At 52.0% G+C, this 17,763-nt stretch overlaps 1 protein-coding gene across 1 annotated transcript in view; it reads right to left on the reverse strand.

The window, feature by feature from the left end:
* Positions 1 to 1,217: 1,217 nt before the first annotated feature.
* The window catches only part of PTPRF (protein tyrosine phosphatase, receptor type, F), a 257,488-nt gene continuing 240,942 nt past the window's right edge, over positions 1,218 to 17,763 (reverse strand). Inside the window, exons 21-31 of the mRNA XM_010006576.1 lie at positions 17,382 to 17,505; positions 15,263 to 15,438; positions 10,616 to 10,735; positions 9,411 to 9,565; positions 7,796 to 8,081; positions 5,860 to 6,038; positions 3,286 to 3,412; positions 2,933 to 3,058; positions 2,359 to 2,513; positions 1,772 to 1,907; positions 1,218 to 1,631 (exon numbers count right to left, since the gene is read on the reverse strand). Of these exons, the coding sequence (XP_010004878.1) occupies positions 1,563 to 1,631; positions 1,772 to 1,907; positions 2,359 to 2,513; positions 2,933 to 3,058; positions 3,286 to 3,412; positions 5,860 to 6,038; positions 7,796 to 8,081; positions 9,411 to 9,565; positions 10,616 to 10,735; positions 15,263 to 15,438; positions 17,382 to 17,505 (1,653 nt within the window). The 3' untranslated portion in view covers positions 1,218 to 1,562. The remainder of the gene's footprint in view (positions 1,632 to 1,771; positions 1,908 to 2,358; positions 2,514 to 2,932; positions 3,059 to 3,285; positions 3,413 to 5,859; positions 6,039 to 7,795; positions 8,082 to 9,410; positions 9,566 to 10,615; positions 10,736 to 15,262; positions 15,439 to 17,381; positions 17,506 to 17,763) is intronic.

Below are 17,763 nucleotides of genomic sequence, written 5' to 3' on the forward strand. Positions count from 1 at the left end.
CTGTAGATTTTTTTTTTTTTTATTAACAAATAGAAAACAGACTGTATACAACAGTGACCCCTACAGCACTATGCATCCACAAGGTAAAAATGAATGTGTCCTCCAACATTACCAACCCTGATTGCTGATTTCAACGTAGCCTGGATTCTTAACATTCGGAATACATGTGATAATACAATTAGATACCCTTCCACCACCTTTATTCATAACTCAATGCACTCAAAAGAGGGCTGCTCAATCCCTGTCTTTAGTGCGTGATATAATAAGGAGTATTAATATATAGTACCATTAAATTAAGTCCAGTAGTCTTGCCACATTGGTTCATTAGAACGTCCTGAAGTAGCGGAAAGTACAATATTCTAGTGACTTTTAGCATTTGCAGGATAGCAGAAATTATAGATACACCCAACCTCTGAAGCCATGTGTACTGCCCTCCCCTTCCCTGCAAGTACCCTGCTTTCCAAAGAGAGCCTGCCCAGCTCTGCTCTGGGGATGGCTGGGCTTGTGCTCCTTGCCTTTGTCAATGCTCCGATGCACTTCACTGGTGAGAGGTGACAAAATGGCGCTTGCACGACAGAACCACGGGATTAACAAAAAAGGCCACGTCTCGCTCTTCCCATCCCCTCCCCGGGGAAGTGTGGGACCCACTCACTTCTCCTGCTCCCTTCCCAGTGAGACACACAAAAAGAGACTCCAGAGCCCTGAGCCTGGGATTTCGGGTCTCTCACAAACAAGGCGACGACAACTCACATCATACCGGGATCTGCCAATACACACGGTCACTGGAGTGGTTGAACACGCATTGTGATGGGACTGAACAGTTTCCAGCTGACAAAGGGGACCGCTTCTCTGGTGACCCCACATGCCCTCCCAAACCCAAACCTACTCAGGAAATAATGGAGGGGGGGGGAAAGCTAAAAAAATAATTGGTAGCTTAGGTCCAGTTCCATGAAATTTCATATTCTACAGAGGATTAAAAAGCAGCCTATGGGGAATGGAGCTGGGCAGGAACTGCAAGCCAGCTGCTGCAAATTACCAAGGAAGCTGCACTAAAATGGGCAGAACCAGCAGTGACTGGGCTGAAATAAACACAGGGCAGTAAAAAATGTAAAAGCAAAAGGAAATTTAAAAAAACAACCCAACTCCCAAAGGTTTGGCGGGTCCAGTTCTGCCTGGGCAAAACATTAAGACTTGCAAAAAAATAAAAAACAAGGAGAGAGGAGATTATAAAACCCACTAGTAACTATTTTACATGTTTAAAAAAAAGATCCCATTCCACCCACCTAAAGCCTCGCTGTGAAATGCAGTCGCGTGAGAGAGGGCGAGAGATGCACATGAGCAGAAATTCAGCCAGAGACTGGAAATGCTTTTGGAGTCGGATTCCCTCGTTTGGCGCTGGGGTGAAGTTCCTAAATGCCGTGGTCAGAACTGGTTGGTGTGGAGGTTTGCTGCCTGGGCAGCATCTCCATCTGTACAGAAGGACTGAGGAATGGGCGACTCTGTCTCAGAGGAACCCGTCTCCACTCCTAGACATCCCCACCGCGACTGGAGGAAAGCACTAGTTACGTTGCATAGTGGTCGAAGCTGCCAAGATACTCCAGTGCCGCCCTGTAGCACAGCTGGTACTGGTCCTGCAAGGCAGCAAGGGGCACAGCATGAGAAGTGAGGAGCTGAGGACACTGGGCAGTGAGGCTGCCCAACCAGGGATGCTGACTCCCCCGTACCTTCTTGCACAGATCTTTTGCCACCCCGGGGAGGAAGGGACACTCACCTCTGTCTGCACCATGGCTGGCCGTTGCGTCCGCAAGGTCTTCACTGTCTGGAACATGTCCACCACCCCCTCGTAGCGCATCCGCTCCAGCACGATGCTGAGTGTGATAAAGACGCCCGTGCGCCCGACCCCAGCACTGCATGGAGGGAGTAAGAGGTGCTGTTAGAGACCCACCAGCCCCAGTGAGGCTCTGCAGAGCTTCTGGGAGCACTGAAAGCTCCTGGAGCATGGGAACATGCTCAGTGGAGCCAGGAGAGGCCACAGAGATATTGCCACGCAGAGGTGCCTCCCCAGCCCCATGGGGCCCACTGATTCTGCCTTGCCTGTGGGCCAAGCTGCTGTTGGCACCCTACCCTGCCAAAGGACTCTTCCAAGGAGTGACAAACCAGTACCACCAGGGCACTGGGTTAATCTAGTCATCTGGCAGAAAGGCTTCCAATGGCACCCATGGATATTGCCTCATCATCCCCTGCCTGCCTTTTGCCAATGGTGTGCAGGAGGGGCACCAAGTTCAGGGGAGAAGGTAGGAGTAGAGGTCATCCCCAAGGGATAATGAAGGCAATGGATGCTGATCTCTCCTCCCTCACCTGCAGTGCACTGTGATGGGCCCATCCTGCCCAAACTGCTCCTTGGTCTTGTGCACTTGGCCAATGAAGTCGATGAAGCCCTCTCCTGTCTTTGGCACTCCCTGCTCAGGCCAGTCTGTGAATTGGAACTGGCGGATGGTCCGTGACTGGCCGTCCTGCAGTGACAGAAGTGTTAGAACTGTGCATGAGGAGACAGCAAGAGGGATCCTGCTCCCCCCAGCACTGGTGCTGCTGACCTGCTCTCAGACCCCCTGGCCCACGCCAGTTGAAAGGGTGCACAGACCATGGATGATCTTTCACTGAGCATTTGGGGCCTGCCTCTGCTCTCACATAGCCACCCCAGCATGACTGAGCTGAGTAGGGCTTTGGATCCCTGCAAGGTCTGTTGGGTCAGTGAAAGCAACAGGTGAGGGGCAGCAGCCCCTTCCGCCTGTAATGGAAGGCAGCACCTTGCTTACAGGTTCCTCCAGGAGGAAGAAAGATGCTGCATGCTCCCTTTGCTGGCCTGGGCAGGGCAGAGGTGGGGCAGAGGCACAGCAGGCAGGGGAGCTGGGGAGCCAGCAGCTGTACTCACCCTGGCATCCGTCACCTTGAACTCCCGGAGGATGTACTGTGGCATGTTATACTCTGCCATGGGGTCCACCACAAAGTACTGGTACCGGGCAGAGCGCTCTGCAGGCCAGTACTGATGGCACTTCTCCTGTGGATGAGAAGCACAGTGAGATATCAGCACCAACACACTGCTGCTCTTCTCTCCCACTCCCTGGGAGCATAAGTGGTTCTAGGGTAACAGGGTCAGCCATGGGACACGCCAGCAGGAGGCTGGGTCAGAGCAGCTGGTGCTGGGGACAGACTGGGGTGAGTGGAGAGGTTGTGCCCACAGACACCAGACACACAGCCCCCTTCCCCCCTGAGCAGGATTCGTACCCGGCCCATTTCGCGCAGCTTTGTCAACATCACCACGATGGTGGAGTTGTGCTCCCAGAGCATCCGCCAGAAATCCTCTGTGGTCTCGGCCAGTGGTCCCTGCGTGGCAATGTAGGCCTTCTGCTGCCTGTGACAAACATAATGGTGATCAGAGCAGCTCCTGGCAGGTGGGCAGCAGCTGCTTCTGGGGGCTGGTGGGCAGGAGGGCTGGAAGCAGGGACCCTGTGCAGTGGGCAGCAGGGCTGACAATGCAGCTGCAGGAGACAGGTCTCTAGGACTAGCCACAGATGGGGTGTGGGGGGAATGAACCTGCCCAATGCATGTCTTCTAGAGAAGTGCTCCCCAAAGATGTGGTGAGCATCACTAGGTGCAGAATGCAGAAGACCACTAGTTCTTGCTGGGGAGACAGTGTCCCCAGCCCAGCCTTTCCCTGCTGCTTGTCCCTAGTGCTGCAGTACTGAGAACCCTCTCAGCACCCAGGCCCACGTGAGCAGGCTGCCAGCACTCACCTGGGCCGGCAGGAGATGCTGTGCTTGGGCACCATCCCAGGAGTACCCCCAGGTTCCTGCACTTTTACTTTCTGCAGCACCTACCGTCCCTCACATTACATGGGAAGACACAGAGCAACTGAATCAGGTCACCTGGATCACACACCCCAGCTGGGGCAGCGTGGAAACCACCAATACCATTTTGTCAGCTTTTCTGAAGCTTCCAAAATAGTCCTTGCTTCCAGTGAGAATCAGAGCTTCTCTCAAAAAGTCCTGTGTGAAAACAGAGCTGGACCTGCTCCAGCCTGGCACACACCCTGAAGAAAGCACCCTTGGCATGTGGGTTCTTTGGCTCGGCCAGGGCCCAGCCTGGCACACCAGTGGTCACCTGTGAGAGACGGGTCCGGCGCCACACGGTGGTGCAGACACAGCCCGGCTCACCACTGCGGGGCGCTGGAGCCTGTCGGATGCGGGGTGGCATCCTCCCCTCCTGGTGCTGAAAATTAACGAACGTGCTGCAGGACAGCTGGAATGTGCAGGATGAAGACAGGGGCTGGCTCAAGGTGGATTTATAAGACATCATAAGAAACAGGGAGTGGGGGTGCAGAATTAAACAAGAGAGCTAATAAAGATGTAGCATCACCGATGTCTGCAGGACCGTGGGCCAACTGATCTCTCTAGATATACTGAGAAAATTGCTTGGTTGAAAGGATGGGAAGGGGTAACAGCACTCTTCAGAAATGGGGCAGGTAGCACATGAAATGGTACCACCTGCCATGCTGGCAGCCCTCCCTCTGCAGCATCACCAAGGGGCAAAAGCAGCGTTGCTCTTAATCAGCTCTGGAGCAGGGCACTGCAGCTGCAGCCTGCCTGCCAGGCACTGGCCTGCTGGGGTGGGCACACAGGCAGGTGGTCACTTTAATGACATGGTGTTGGATGGCTTAGAGCCACATAGGCAGGAGGGAGCAGAGGCTGCTACCTGACAGCTTTTCTCCAGCCCCTTTATATTTCCTTGTTACTGTCCCACCCTGAGAGAGCCTGGCTTGCTGCAGTTTTGCTGTTTGGGATGCTCCCAGGGGTGCTCTTCTGCTTCCTGCCCACTCTTGCCTCCTTTTAGCCCTTCCTCCTGGGAACCCTTCCTGGGCTCAGCGCTGGAGCAGGGACAGAGGCACAGAGCCACTGGCCTGGCTGCACCAACATCCATTCCCTTTGGCAGTGACTGTTGCTCCTGGGAGGTGACCAGCCCTTAAGAAGTGTTTGGGTAGGCCCAGGCTGGAGGGGCATTGTGCCACATCCATCGTTGTATCCCCTACTCCTCCACGGGGTGACGCTACTGTGATGGCACACAGAGAGATGACAGGAACAAGCCCTGTATGTGCGCTGTTGGGATTTGGTCTGGATTATTGTCCAGGGATTGGCTGGGAAGGAAATGTAGTCACTGGGCTACTTCCCTGCATTCTCCTCTCCTGGCACTTTGCATCTGAGAATGCGATGCCAGCAGTTAAGATGCAGAAACCGTAAGTTTTATTGCCCCCACTAGATCTTAATTTGTGTTTTCTGAAAGGTATTCTGGGGAGCAAAGCCAGTGGTTGGCTCATAGTGTCCAGTACCAGATCCTGCCTAAGGATCCACAGACTGCCCCCAAATCAAGACATGAGGCCACGAGCCTTGGCCCGCTGTCTGGATCAGCCAGGCAGGGCAAGCACACTTCTACCTCTGGTTGCAACAGCTAAGGAGAGGGGACAGGTTTGTGTTAGATGCTGCATATATAAAACACATGGCAAGGGATGCCTACAAGAAGCTCCTATAAACCTCTGCAGGAGCCAGCACAGCCTCCCACCCCAGCCATGTGGGCCTCTGCCTACAGCAATACAAACAACCTGGCAGCTCTCACTACCAGTTTTCACAAATTCTAACTATGCACTGGAGTGTCTGAGAAGACGGAAATAGACAAAATGCAACTAAATGATCACCAGGTCACCTCTAGGCAACCCGGACCAGTGCTTGGGAAAGAGGAGAAGGCAGCTTTGCCTAGGTTCCCAAGCAGGCAGGATGAGCTGGGCCAGGCACCTAAGGTGGGCCTTACCTGTACCCATCTATGAAGCTGGCATTGATGTAATCGGAGCCCTCAACACCCCGGATGGGCTGCAGACAGACTCTGGTCAGCTCGTATGGCATGATGTTCACGAGGCGGTTCTTGAATTTGTTGCATGGGAGGTTGGCACTGATGAAACGTGAGGTATGTGCTTTTGAGTTGGCCAGCAGCTGAAAGAGGAGGAGACATGTCAGACCTGTGCTGGGGATGCAAAAGTCTGGGGTCAAAATTGGGACTGTGGTAGGCAGGAATCCCTCTGGACAAACAGCCGTGCTCTCTCCTCTGGCTGAGTGACCCTCTGCCCTGGCATTGCACACCGAAGCACGGCCGGGCCCCACTACTGGCTTTTGGTGCTAGGCTGTAGGTGACAGCAGGGGAGCCATGTGCACTGACCTGCTGGCAGAGTCTCAGAGCCACACACAGTAGAGTGGAGGCCCACAGCAGCAATCTGACCCATAAAGGGCCACGACATGAAGCCTTGTACCTCACTGAACCAGGGACACCCGCCTGGTGGTGTCAGGGAAGGAAAGCTTTCCATCTTCCAACAGTGTCTTGCTATTTACTTCTCACCCCAGAAGAAACCAAGAAAAATATGAGAATTGTGACAGTTTTAGGTAAAGACAATCTATTTCGGGTTACTGTGAGACAGTTTATGGTTGTCTTCGAGCCCTGTAAACTGGAGTAACAGTATATGTGTAACTTGGATCTGCTGGCAGCGACATTCAAACAGAAGTCCTTCCATTTTTATTTTTTTTTTCTTTCCCAAAAGACTCTCTCCAGCATCTCCAGAGCCTGTGACAGCTGGTCCTAGGCAAAGCCTCCCTGCAGAAGGACAGGGTTGCTCTTTAGGGAGTGATGCAGCCATGTGAGGGCCTCCCATATCCTGCTCTGCAGGGGTTCCCATGCAGTGGAATCTGCCAAGGCAGAGAGGGGCAACTTTTATTACTGTTCTAAAGAGAACCTTGGAGAAACAGCAAATTTTTGTCTGTATTACAACAAAGTTGATAGAGTTGAGCCTAATTTTGTGGTTCTCGAGGGGTTTCTCAGGCCACGTGCCACTATGAGATACTAATGCAGCATGTTCTACTATCTCAAGCCCAGGACACCAGTAGCTCTGGTAACAACAGGACAGAGCTGCTCTGCTATTCCCAGTTTACACAGAATATCAGTATTTTGCCTCTCCTGCTCCTTTGTCACCAGGAGGGAATCCCCAGGGTGAAGATGTATTGCTGCAGTTCATTTCACTGCCTGCATGGTCTGCTGCCTCCCTGCATGAGCTATGTCCCCCTGCATGAGTGCACTGGAGTAATGCACCTCATCTGAGAATATGGGTGCTTCCAGAGCTCACTTCCTTCTCCAAGGCTGTAATAAATATCTGCAGTTTGCATTCACAGCTACAAATAGCAAAATGTGGGCTTGGCTCCTTAAAAACAGTGTGTCCTAAAACAGTGCCTTCACCAATTCCAGACACTGAGGCTTGGTGTTGAGGCAGTTAAAAGATAACAGAGCTCAGCACTGAAGAAACAAGACTATAAACGTCTCACATATTTAAACTGGAGCCGTTTCCAGACAAGTTGTTCACAGTAACATCAATTATCACTAACATGATCTGCATCTGATTTCAGATGCAGCTCCCGCAGCACAGTGAAGCTAGAGCAGAACGTGCTGCTGAGAACTGCACATCCATCTGCCTTTTATATCTTCCCCAGAAGCTGCCAATCCAGAGGGGACCGTGGCCTACACAAGCTTCACAATTCAAAGGTATTTTAAAACACTGTGACTACCTGGTTTAGAAACACAAAAAAATCCAGCTGTCTGTGATGACCCACAGCTCTCCTCTCCCAGTCTCTGCAGGAGTGGACCAGTGGTGCTGTGTGGGGAGAGACAGGGGCATAGGAAATGGGGGTGCTGGGGCTCTGCCACCAACCTTGAATTCCAGCTCCATTGCAGTAACGCTTTCTCCTGGTGGCACCTGGGTCAGCTTCTGGATGTGAGCAAAGAGGTTGCGTGCAGGCACCTCTGTATTGCCACATGTGGCTGCCTCCAGCAAGGCCTCGTGGATGAAGATGTACTGGTCCTCTGTCTGCACCATGTAGTTACGCTGAGAGCGCATGCATGTCACGTGGCCATAGATGTCCACGGTCTTCTCATGCTTCATCCTCTCCAGCATGGCATCAATGACAATGAAGCAACCAGTTCGGCCCACGCCAGCACTGCAGGAACAAAGCACGTGGCCTGAGGTGACACTGTCTCCTACATATGCCACGCAAGCTCTGCTCTTGCTTAAGAGAGTGCCCAGGCCTCGAATGCACAAAAGAGGAATAAAGGCTGCTCCTCACGCTGGGGGATAGTGAGCTGAGCCCCCAAAAACAGGTGACAGGATAAGCAAGGGAGAGGCACTGGAGAATGTGGAAGGCTACTCAGCCCTTCTGCTGTCCTGCTTTCAGTGATGGAACAGAAAGGACTGATGTCACTCTGCTGGTCCCTGTGGTGACTGGCAGCACCTCCACAAGGGAATGTGTGAAATGTGTTTAACAGGCAGGAGAGAGACAGCATACGTGTGCAAAAAGTCAGAGGACCATAAGTCTAGGCTGGGCACCAGCACCAATGAAGCCCAATATTTCAAGCCTGCTTGTTCCTTAACCCGAGTCATTGTTTTCTAACCCATAAAATGAGGACAGCTAGCCTGGGAGGGGAAAGGAGAAAGGTGAGATCACACACGTCTGTGCAGAGCCCTTTGCTCAAGAACCTGATGCCTCTCCACATCTGTTGGAAGGGCAGTAGCAATCCCCAAACTACTCACCCTGAGAGCACCCTGAAAACAACAGACATGCTGTTGTGACATGTAAACACAGGCAGAGATAAGGAGCTAGACATTTCCTCATTTATGGTGCAAGTCAGATCCTTAACAGGGCTTTAATACAGCTTGTTTGTGTGTTAATTATACCCTACTCCCATCTGAAACAGAGCATGAAAGCAGAGCATTAAACACTGCTGGTAAGGCGTATGCTGGAACTGCAATGATGGAGTGGTTTGTTTAGTAATGGTCCCCACTCGGCTGGTATAGATAAATCTTGCCTGGATAAGATGCTGAGCCTGAGTCGACTATTGTTTTGCTTAAAGAGCTGCCTTTCTACCCTGCAAAAGAGTTCTGCTGCAAATACTATGTATGAATGTTTGTAGAGGTCATTGCATGCGTGTCAGTCCGTGATGCGCCTCTGAAAGGTGCCACCCACCTAAGCTGGGCACAGATCACTTCACTTCTAAATGGTACTTGCAGTTCTGCAGGAGAAAGTGTTTTCTGAGGCTCACCATGCAGCGGTGCTGTTGAATCTGACAGAGCAGTAGCAATACAAATGTCACCACTGCATTACCACTGCTGGTTCTATCCCATTCCCAGACCAAGCATGCATGCAGTGTGGGTTATGCTACTATGAAACCTTCCCTGAGGAAGCAGAGACTCCACTTTTAGCTGGATAGGTTAAGCCCCTGCAGCCAGAATGTACGTGCCCAGTTGCAGCTTTGCAAACACACAGTCCTACCTGCAATGGACAACCATGGGCCCAGCATCTGGTGGGTTACAGGCCTTGACCCGCCGCAGGAAAGCCAGGATGGGAGTGGGGTACTCCGGTACCCCATGATCAGGCCAAGCCATGAACTGGAACTGTCGAAGCTCTCTCTTCTCACTGGAGCCATTCTGTTGAAGATAAAGAGGAGCTGTTTCACATGAGAACAGTCTCATACTAGGACAGGAACCCACTGAAAGGGTAACAAGGTATTCAGCTGGCTGAGTAGCAACAGGCATATAATGCTGTGCCTGGTAACACATGTACTGTGATTTTGCCACTGAAAATTTGGAGGCAAAATGTAGGCTTCTTGCAAGGCTTCTGTACACATAGATGCTCTGTGGAAAGCCAGCTGATGCAGAGAGCAGAGCAGCTCTGCGAGTGTGCACCAGACTGAAGGGAAGGTGAAAAACTCCTTTCTGCACAGCATGGGGTCACTACCTCCATGCTCACTGCACGCCCAGGGAAAAACGGCAACTGGGCATGGAAGGGCCACAGCAGCCAGATCCCTCCCTGCTCCTTTGTATCCTGGGTTCCTCTGGGACAGCCATAAGCTAGACTGCCAGTGCTCCAGGCTGAGTGACCTATGCAGCAATGTGGTAGGACTGGCTGGGTGACTGCTTCGGGCAAGATGCCTTCCCAGGGTGTGTGTCCCCACTGCAGCTGCTGTGCTCTCTGCCGGCCCAGACTCAGTCATGCAGAGGCAGCCTGTTGAAAAGCCTGTGTGCGTTGCTGCGACACACTGCTGCTAGCACTAGCACTGCCCCCAGGGATTTCCAAACACTAATGAGGTGCAGAGAGCACAGGAGAGCAGGGTCCCTCCATTTGCATTACTAGTGACAGGAGTGCTAAAAATTTGCTGCTTCCCCTGTAGTCCCTCTAACGGGAGGACAGCTGTTACATGTACACTTGCCAGAGGCAAATACAGCCCCTGCTCTGGGGCCCATCCTGAATACATACAGGAGAACATCAGATGTCCTGGCCAAAATTCAGTGGTGGCCAGATGCTTAACCTGCAGCAGGTCTCCCACTGCAGCCCAGCTTTGAGAAAATGTCCATGTGTGGACTAGCCACATGCTTTGCCAAGTCAGGCACAGCTGGCAGCCTCTGTCTGAGGGCCCTGCAGCATCGGGGAGCAGCTCTGCATTCCCTGGGGCAGGACCAGCCCAGCCAGTGCCATACCTTGTACAGTGCAAAGGTGCGGACGGTGTAGGTTGCCAACTCGACTGTGTCCAGCAGAGTCACCTGGATCATCCCGTAGGTTTCTGTACCTCGGCTTGGCCAGTACTGGTCACACTTTACCTGTGGGGAGGAAAGGAGAAAGGATGAGTGCTTGGCTGCTGGCTGGGGCATTTGGGGTGAGGAACAGGGCTCTGCCCTTCAAAAAGGGTAAAGGCACAAAGGAGTCATTATGTGAGAGGTCCCAAACACACAGATTTCCTGCTCCACAGTAAGGCACAGATGCCAGCTCAGACAGAGACACAACCTGTACTCCCTCCGTGAGAACACACAGACTGTGGCCAAACCATCCCTTCAACCCCTCTGTGCAGACAGCACTGTCCCATCATGAAAACACCACTGCTCTCCAGGGACCCCTTGCCTTGCAGCATCCTTTATCTTTCCCTCCCAAGCCTCCAGCCAGAACACTTTGAGCTATTGGTCTGCTGCAGCCCACTTGGCAGAGAGCCTTAACACATCCCCAGGGCCCCAACCCTCTGCTCCCTTCATCTCCCTGTGCATCCCTCCCTGCTCACCTGCCGATGCCCTCCTCCTCCTTCTATTCACAGCTCAGTGTTTGCAAACTACTCCTCCAGTTTTGTTCTCTCCAGCCCTGAGCTCTCTATTTAATTTGGCACCCTGAACATCCCTATTTCATCTGGCACCCACCACCCCTGCCCTGCAGAGCTGTGGTGCCTGGCTGACAGAAGGAAGACTTCATTCCCACCCATGTGCACTGCACTGAAAATGGTTTCCTGCCCTAGGAGAGAGGAGTGAATGGAAGATCATCTGTGCTTGTCAAGGAATAGTAAACTTAATTATTAGCCGAGTGTGTTTACAGGGGAGTGTGTGGGAAGGGAAACAACAGGCTTAATTAGAAATCAATGAAGTTCTGCCTTTTAATTGAAGGCACTTTAAGCAAGGTGGGGTTTGTGAGAGCTAAGAGCCCTCATCCCGCATGCTGGCTGCTGGAGTACAGTAGTCTGGATCAGAGTGATGTACCTCTCCTTGCTTTTTTTGGGGTCCTGTCTAAGGAATACCTGTCTTGGCAGAAGTGCCTGGAGCAAAGCTGCCTTATGGGGTACTGTGGGTGCCCACATGCCCAGAACAGCTCTGCTGCCTCCGGCTCAGGGTCTCCTGCCCTTCAGGCTGTTGTGCTGCCTTGGATCTGTGCTTGCAGTGTGGCAGGCCCTGCACACATCTCAGAATATTTCTCTTCCTTGCTAGGCACAGAGTGGCCTGCTATTTTATGCTGCGTAGCTGCAGAGAGAACAACTTGGAGGTCACAAACCTTATTTCACAGCTAAACTGATCCCATCCTCACAGGAGGGCAGCAGCTGCAGCTGCATTCCTGGCCACCTGAGATTATCTCACCTGGCTCAGGGATGATGTGACCCCTCTCTAATGGGGTCCCCAAATGCTGGGGACAGCCACTTGCTCTGTCATCCTTGGTGTGGTTTGCAGAGGAGCAGCACAACATATCCCCATGCCTGTGGCCCCTCTCCTTAGGGTCCCCCTCCTGCCACCCACATGCTACAGGGCTGTGTGTGCTCAAGCACAAAACAAACTTCAGAGGAGTTCCCTGTGTGGGATAATAGCAACGCCTGGGCTGGTAATTGAAAATTATTTATTCATGACCAGATAACAGTCAGTCACATTTTCTGCCAAATTTACCCATAATGTTTATGCCCCACTTTCAAGCTCTGTAAATTTTATGCTGAAGCCGATGCACTGTGGCACTAAAGCAGATAAGAGATGTTTTCTTCTGGCAGTGATTGCTCCTCATTAACTTAAGAAGCACACTAATGTCCTCAACAGGCATTAACTGAAGCTTTGCTGAGTGGTTCCTGTCCCTCCCCTCCGATGCCCTGTGCCCAAGAGCAACCGGGCACCTCTTCTCAAGAGCTGTGCTCCGCTCCCAGCCCAGTTCACAAGTTCCAGATGGCATCACTGTCAGGGAGAGGGCTGGAGTGGGATGTGGCTGCCAAGCCCCTCTTTCCCAGAACCCCTGAGTACCAGCCTCTTTGCACCCCTCCTGGGGACATGAAGTGCCTGGAGAGATCACACCCCAGGGATGGCTGCTCGATGCTCTGGGCTGGGACAGAAGAAGCCACAGCTCTGCTCTGGGAGACCTTGCTCTGCCAGGCTCTTGGGGATAGCCCAGGACAGGAGAAACCCTGCTTTAATTCCTCTCTTGTGCAACACACCCCAGCTGGGACACGCCATGCTCACAGCTTCAGGAAAACTAATCTACAATGTGTGTTTCTGAACTGCCACCAAATGATTCTGAAACTGATTGTAAAGCTTTGAAGGCAGCTAAATGGCACAATCTAGCAATTTCTATCCTTTATGTGCCTCTTGCTTTGTGAAAACATGAAAAAGGGAAGATGATTTGGACCATCAAGCCAGCTGAAATTGCGGACCATAAAAGCTGATGCTCTTTAAAGATTTTTTTCTCCCTGCAGCTCACGAGCCCTTTAAAGCTGTGTCACCCCTACAGGGATGCAAAGCTGCTGCTGGTCCTGGTCAGCTTATCTACACACAGCAGTGCCGAGGGGACTTGGGGAGCTTGCTTGGGAAGGTGGCAGAGCCTGCTCTGCAATGGGCATCTTGCCATGAGGTCCTACTGCCCACCCCAGGCTCCACAGCTGTAAAGTCCTATAGATAGTTTTGTGCCTGCACCAAAGCCTCTGGGCAAGGGGGCTTCCAAGCAAGAACATCCATGGTTAAGTCTGTGACCCTATGTGACTGCCTGGAGCAGTGCTGTCCCACAGCTGTGTGAACACCACCAGGCAGCAATGCTACAGGAACCCAAGGGGTTGCATCAGATGAGGTTTGAAGGCTCTGAAGTAAAACACTGTAAAACAGTGACTCATGCTGAAAGTTGGGAGCAATGGGCAGCGATGAGGATCTTCCTGGGTCCCAGAAAGGTGTGGTCCTGACTGAGCTCTGCCATCACCAAAGGAACATGAGGAAAAGTAGAGCAGGAAGATTGCTGAAAGCCGTCCTGCCTTGGAACATGTTGGAGAAGCCAACAAAAAACCCCAGAGAAAATAACCTGCAAATCCACATCCCAGCTCCCTACCAGGGCTCTCCCGTGAGCAAGTGCCCTGAAGCACTTTGCTACATCAAACACATCCAGGGAAGCAGCCCAGAAGTTAAGTGAATCAGGACTCTGGGCATGGATTTGCTTGGCAACCTAAAAGGGCTTTTCCACATACTTCAAATATATGCTTCATCACTGAAATGTGAAGGCACAAAAATGTCCCCAGATAACCCCCAGATGCACAAAACGGTTGATCAGCAGTTTCTGATCTTGCTTAGCCCACATGCCAAGCCCTGAGCTGCCCGATGGGTCAAGTTAATTTATCTCCTTGTTTGGGCTGTGGTGGGTGATGGTGGCCACTGGACAGAATGGACAGGGCTGTGTATCAAAAATCACAGTGCAAAGCTGGGTTTGGATCTCAAGGCAGCTCATCTCCAAGGAATACTATTTTTCCCTGCAGGCTATAGGGCATTTGTAGAGCCGGGAAAGCCCATGAACAAAGATTATTTTTGTACATGCAGGAAAAGCTGATCTGTTTTGCCATGGTGATCAATTATTCCAGCTGCTTCCTCCCAGCTAGTGTGGGCTAGGACACCCCTGCAAGCATTTTGGTGCTAAAGCTTTGAAATGAAGGGAGAGCATGCGAGCAAAAGTTTTAACTGAACCCAAACTTGACAGTTTCTGCTTCTCAAGAACGAGCTTATTGGGCTAAAAATAACCAGCGCTTCACAGCTTGAGTGCACAGCCCCTTCTCCTGCTGTTGGCATGGCAACACTAAAATATTCTGCAAGTACAAATGCTCACTGCTAAAATTTTACTTTTAGGAACAAACAGAATCATGAGAGGCAGAAGCTTTGCCTGACAGGTGCACCTGGGCACAGGAGCACTTCGGTCACAACTCAGGAATTCCTGCTTCAGGGGCTGAGTAAGAACCTCTGTCACCAGCTACCATAAACATCACCTACGGCAAGGGCTCCTGCTCCTTCCTCTCCACCTTGTGCCTTCCCCATGGTTTTCAGGCAGCTTTGCATTTATTACATCAGAATATCTAATCTTGACAGTATGAGCCAATCGTTTATATATGTTGTCATTGGACATGGCACAAATTAGTCTTGTTACTGCAATGAGATCCTGCCAGCCACTCCCTTACATCTCCAGAGACACCAGGACCCTGTACGGCTGCAGGATGCTGCTGATGCCATTTACCCATTGCAGCTTCTCAGCTTTTGGGACACAGCTCTCAAGAATTCAGGGACTGCCAACAGTCCCCATCCCAGAGCTTTCTTTTTTCCCTTTGCCGTGAGCAATGTGAGCAGGCAAAGGGTGGGTGTGCATGCAGACATGTGAGCAAGACAGGGGTTGATGAGCAGCACAGTGACAGGAGGCTTTGCTGCCCTTTTGCCCCACAGGGATATGCTTACAAGGCACTTGTTGCAATGGTGCCTGCAGCAATGAGCCAAATCGCTGGCCTTGCCTCTCCCTGGATGCCTTTACGCTGTGATGTGTTCCCATCCCTCTCTCCTGTCCCCCAACCAGCTCCAGAAAAGAGGAAGCGCACACCGTACCCTGGATTTCTCCTCCAGCCTGGTCATCATGACTATGGTTGCTGTTCTCTGTTCCCACACCATCCTCCAGAAGTCGCTGAGGGTTTCTGGCAGAGGCCCCTGCGTGGCGATGTAGGCATTCTGCTTCCGATACCCATCGATGTAATTGGCATTGATGTAATCACTGCCTGGGACCCCTGCAGAGACAGAGGGTGAAGTGTTACTCCAGGGGCAGCCCACCACCCTGCACCTATTGCTCTCCTGGGCCCTGCAGGCAGGGCAAGAGGCATGTTCACAAGGCTTTTGACAAGTCTCCTTTTCAGGGTGATGCCAGAATCTTTCCTGGGGAACCTGTAAAGGACAGAGATGGTGCTTGAACAAAGGAGAACCCTTTGTAACTCCCACATTAATGCAACAAGCAGGCAGCACCGAAGCAGAGAGACAGCTGCCACCCGCACACAAAAGGAAATTCAGACAGGAATATTAAGGCACTCGTTTGGCCTCAAGCAACTGATTGAAATAATTGTCTTAAATTCAACAGCTATTTGCTATGGTCCTACAGCACCTTTTAAAATGAGGCTGCTTCATTAGCTTGTCTCTGTTAGCAGAGATGTCAGGCAGGGCTGTCCTCCCATCCATCCTTCCTGCAGGGACAAGTACCTCAAAGGAGGCAGAGACCTTCCTCCCACCACCAATGAAACCCTCCTCAGTGTAAGACTCCCCTCTGCTGCCTGCTGGCAGAGGTTGCTCCAGCTCCCACTTTGCCTTCACCACTTTAAGGAAAGGACCTTCTTGTAAAGGCCTTTTAAATGCAAACACAGTTACTAAAATAAATTTGAAAAGCAGAGGCTTGGGGCTGTATTTCCAAACCCTTCTCAGCATGGGCTGCCCAGGCACATGGAAAAAAAGCAGGAATCTCCTTGTTTCCTAATGAGAGCACATCTGCATTTCATAAGAGGAAGGAAATGGAGCTGGGCATCTCCCCCTCACCCTTTTGTCCTGCAGAATTTTCTAGAGGTCCCAGCAGAAAAAAAGTGCTGGCTGCTCTGGGGGAGCAGCACTGGCTGGAGTGCAGCACCTGGCTCCCTTGGCATGGGTGGTGGGGACCTGGCAGGGTGCTTCAGGAACGGCTCCCAGGAAGACACACACTCTACTTACAGCAACTGAGTCAGGCTTGGAAACAGGGAATCCCCCATATGCTCACCCCACAGCTGCCTAATAGGGTTTGCCCATGATCAGACATGCCAGGTCTTCATATAGCTGCTGCTGAACAAGCCTTGCTTCCCTCCTCCTCCCGCAGTGTGTTAGCATGAGAAAAGATTCTGCCATCCCAAGAAAAGGACACTAGTGACTGCAGGGCCACCCGTACACAAAGCCAGGCCCCATTCTCTTCCCCAAGCAGGGATGTATTGAATTAGCTGCAGCTTTCTCATCCCCCATCAGAGGGCTCAGTTCTGGTGTGCAGCGCTGGGTGCTGATTTATAAAACAGTGGGAATGGGTGAGAGCCTGTGCTTTGGTACCCGGGCTCCAGCTCCTCTGTGTGCAAGGGGACTGAAAAGCAGGCACTTAAGGCACGTAATGGCCCAGGCTACAGAGATGTAGGGCTGGTTCTTGGACTCATGGGGGTCAGTGCTAAGAACAACAGGGCCTGATGCATCTCTCATAGAGCACAGGGATGTGTAGAGCCTGATGTCCCATGGCAAGGGCCTCATCCTGTCAGCTCTGGGCTTTTACATTGGAGCAGACACTGACAAGTCCCAGAGGAAGACACCAGCTCTGCAGTAGTGTTTGGACAGAGGGTAGTAGGGCTAACAGTGCCTTGTCCCACCATGTGCCATGGAAGGTAGCCAAAGTCATGCAGTGGGGCCAGCAGTGAGAAGGGTGGCTGCTCGGACAGACATGTCTGCTGGCACCAGCAGTGGCAAGACAGAGTCACACAGGGCATTCTGCTCTGAGGACAGTGGGAAAGCCTGTGCAGGTCGGCAGAAGCCCCTCCTCTTGCCAGCAAGAACAGGCATTTGCTCACGCTGATGCTGGATATGTTTCTTGCTACTTGTCCCTGCTTGACTGAGAACAGGAAAATATGGTTCCCTGCTAGTCAGCCATCTGCTGGGCTGCCCACTTTGCAGTCACTCTTACCATCGATGGAGGTCAGGATGACACGTGAGTGGTCATAGGCAATCACATTTGCATAGCGGTTTTTTGGTTTATTCACTTCTAGGTTGGAATTCTCCCAGGTGAACTGCTGCCCTGGATCAATGGACTGTGGAAAGAGAGAGAGGGAGGGAGTCAGGAGTGGTTACAACACAGTGGGATGCTGCAGCACACATGTTTCTGTCAGGAAATTTGCATCTCCCTGCACACCTCTTCCCAGGCCAGATGCAGCTTCCAGGGGTGTCCCCAGCAGCAGCGTCAAGCCAAACCACAGTGAAAACCAGTCCCCAGTGGGACCTGCCTCCTGTGACCTGCAGGCAGAGCAGTCGGTCACCAGGACAGCCTGCTGAATATGAGCCTTCACCTC

This window comes from Chaetura pelagica, unplaced genomic scaffold (assembly GCF_000747805.2).
Source record: "Chaetura pelagica isolate M959 unplaced genomic scaffold, ChaPel_1.0 scaffold69, whole genome shotgun sequence".
NCBI lineage: Eukaryota > Metazoa > Chordata > Aves > Apodiformes > Apodidae > Chaetura > Chaetura pelagica.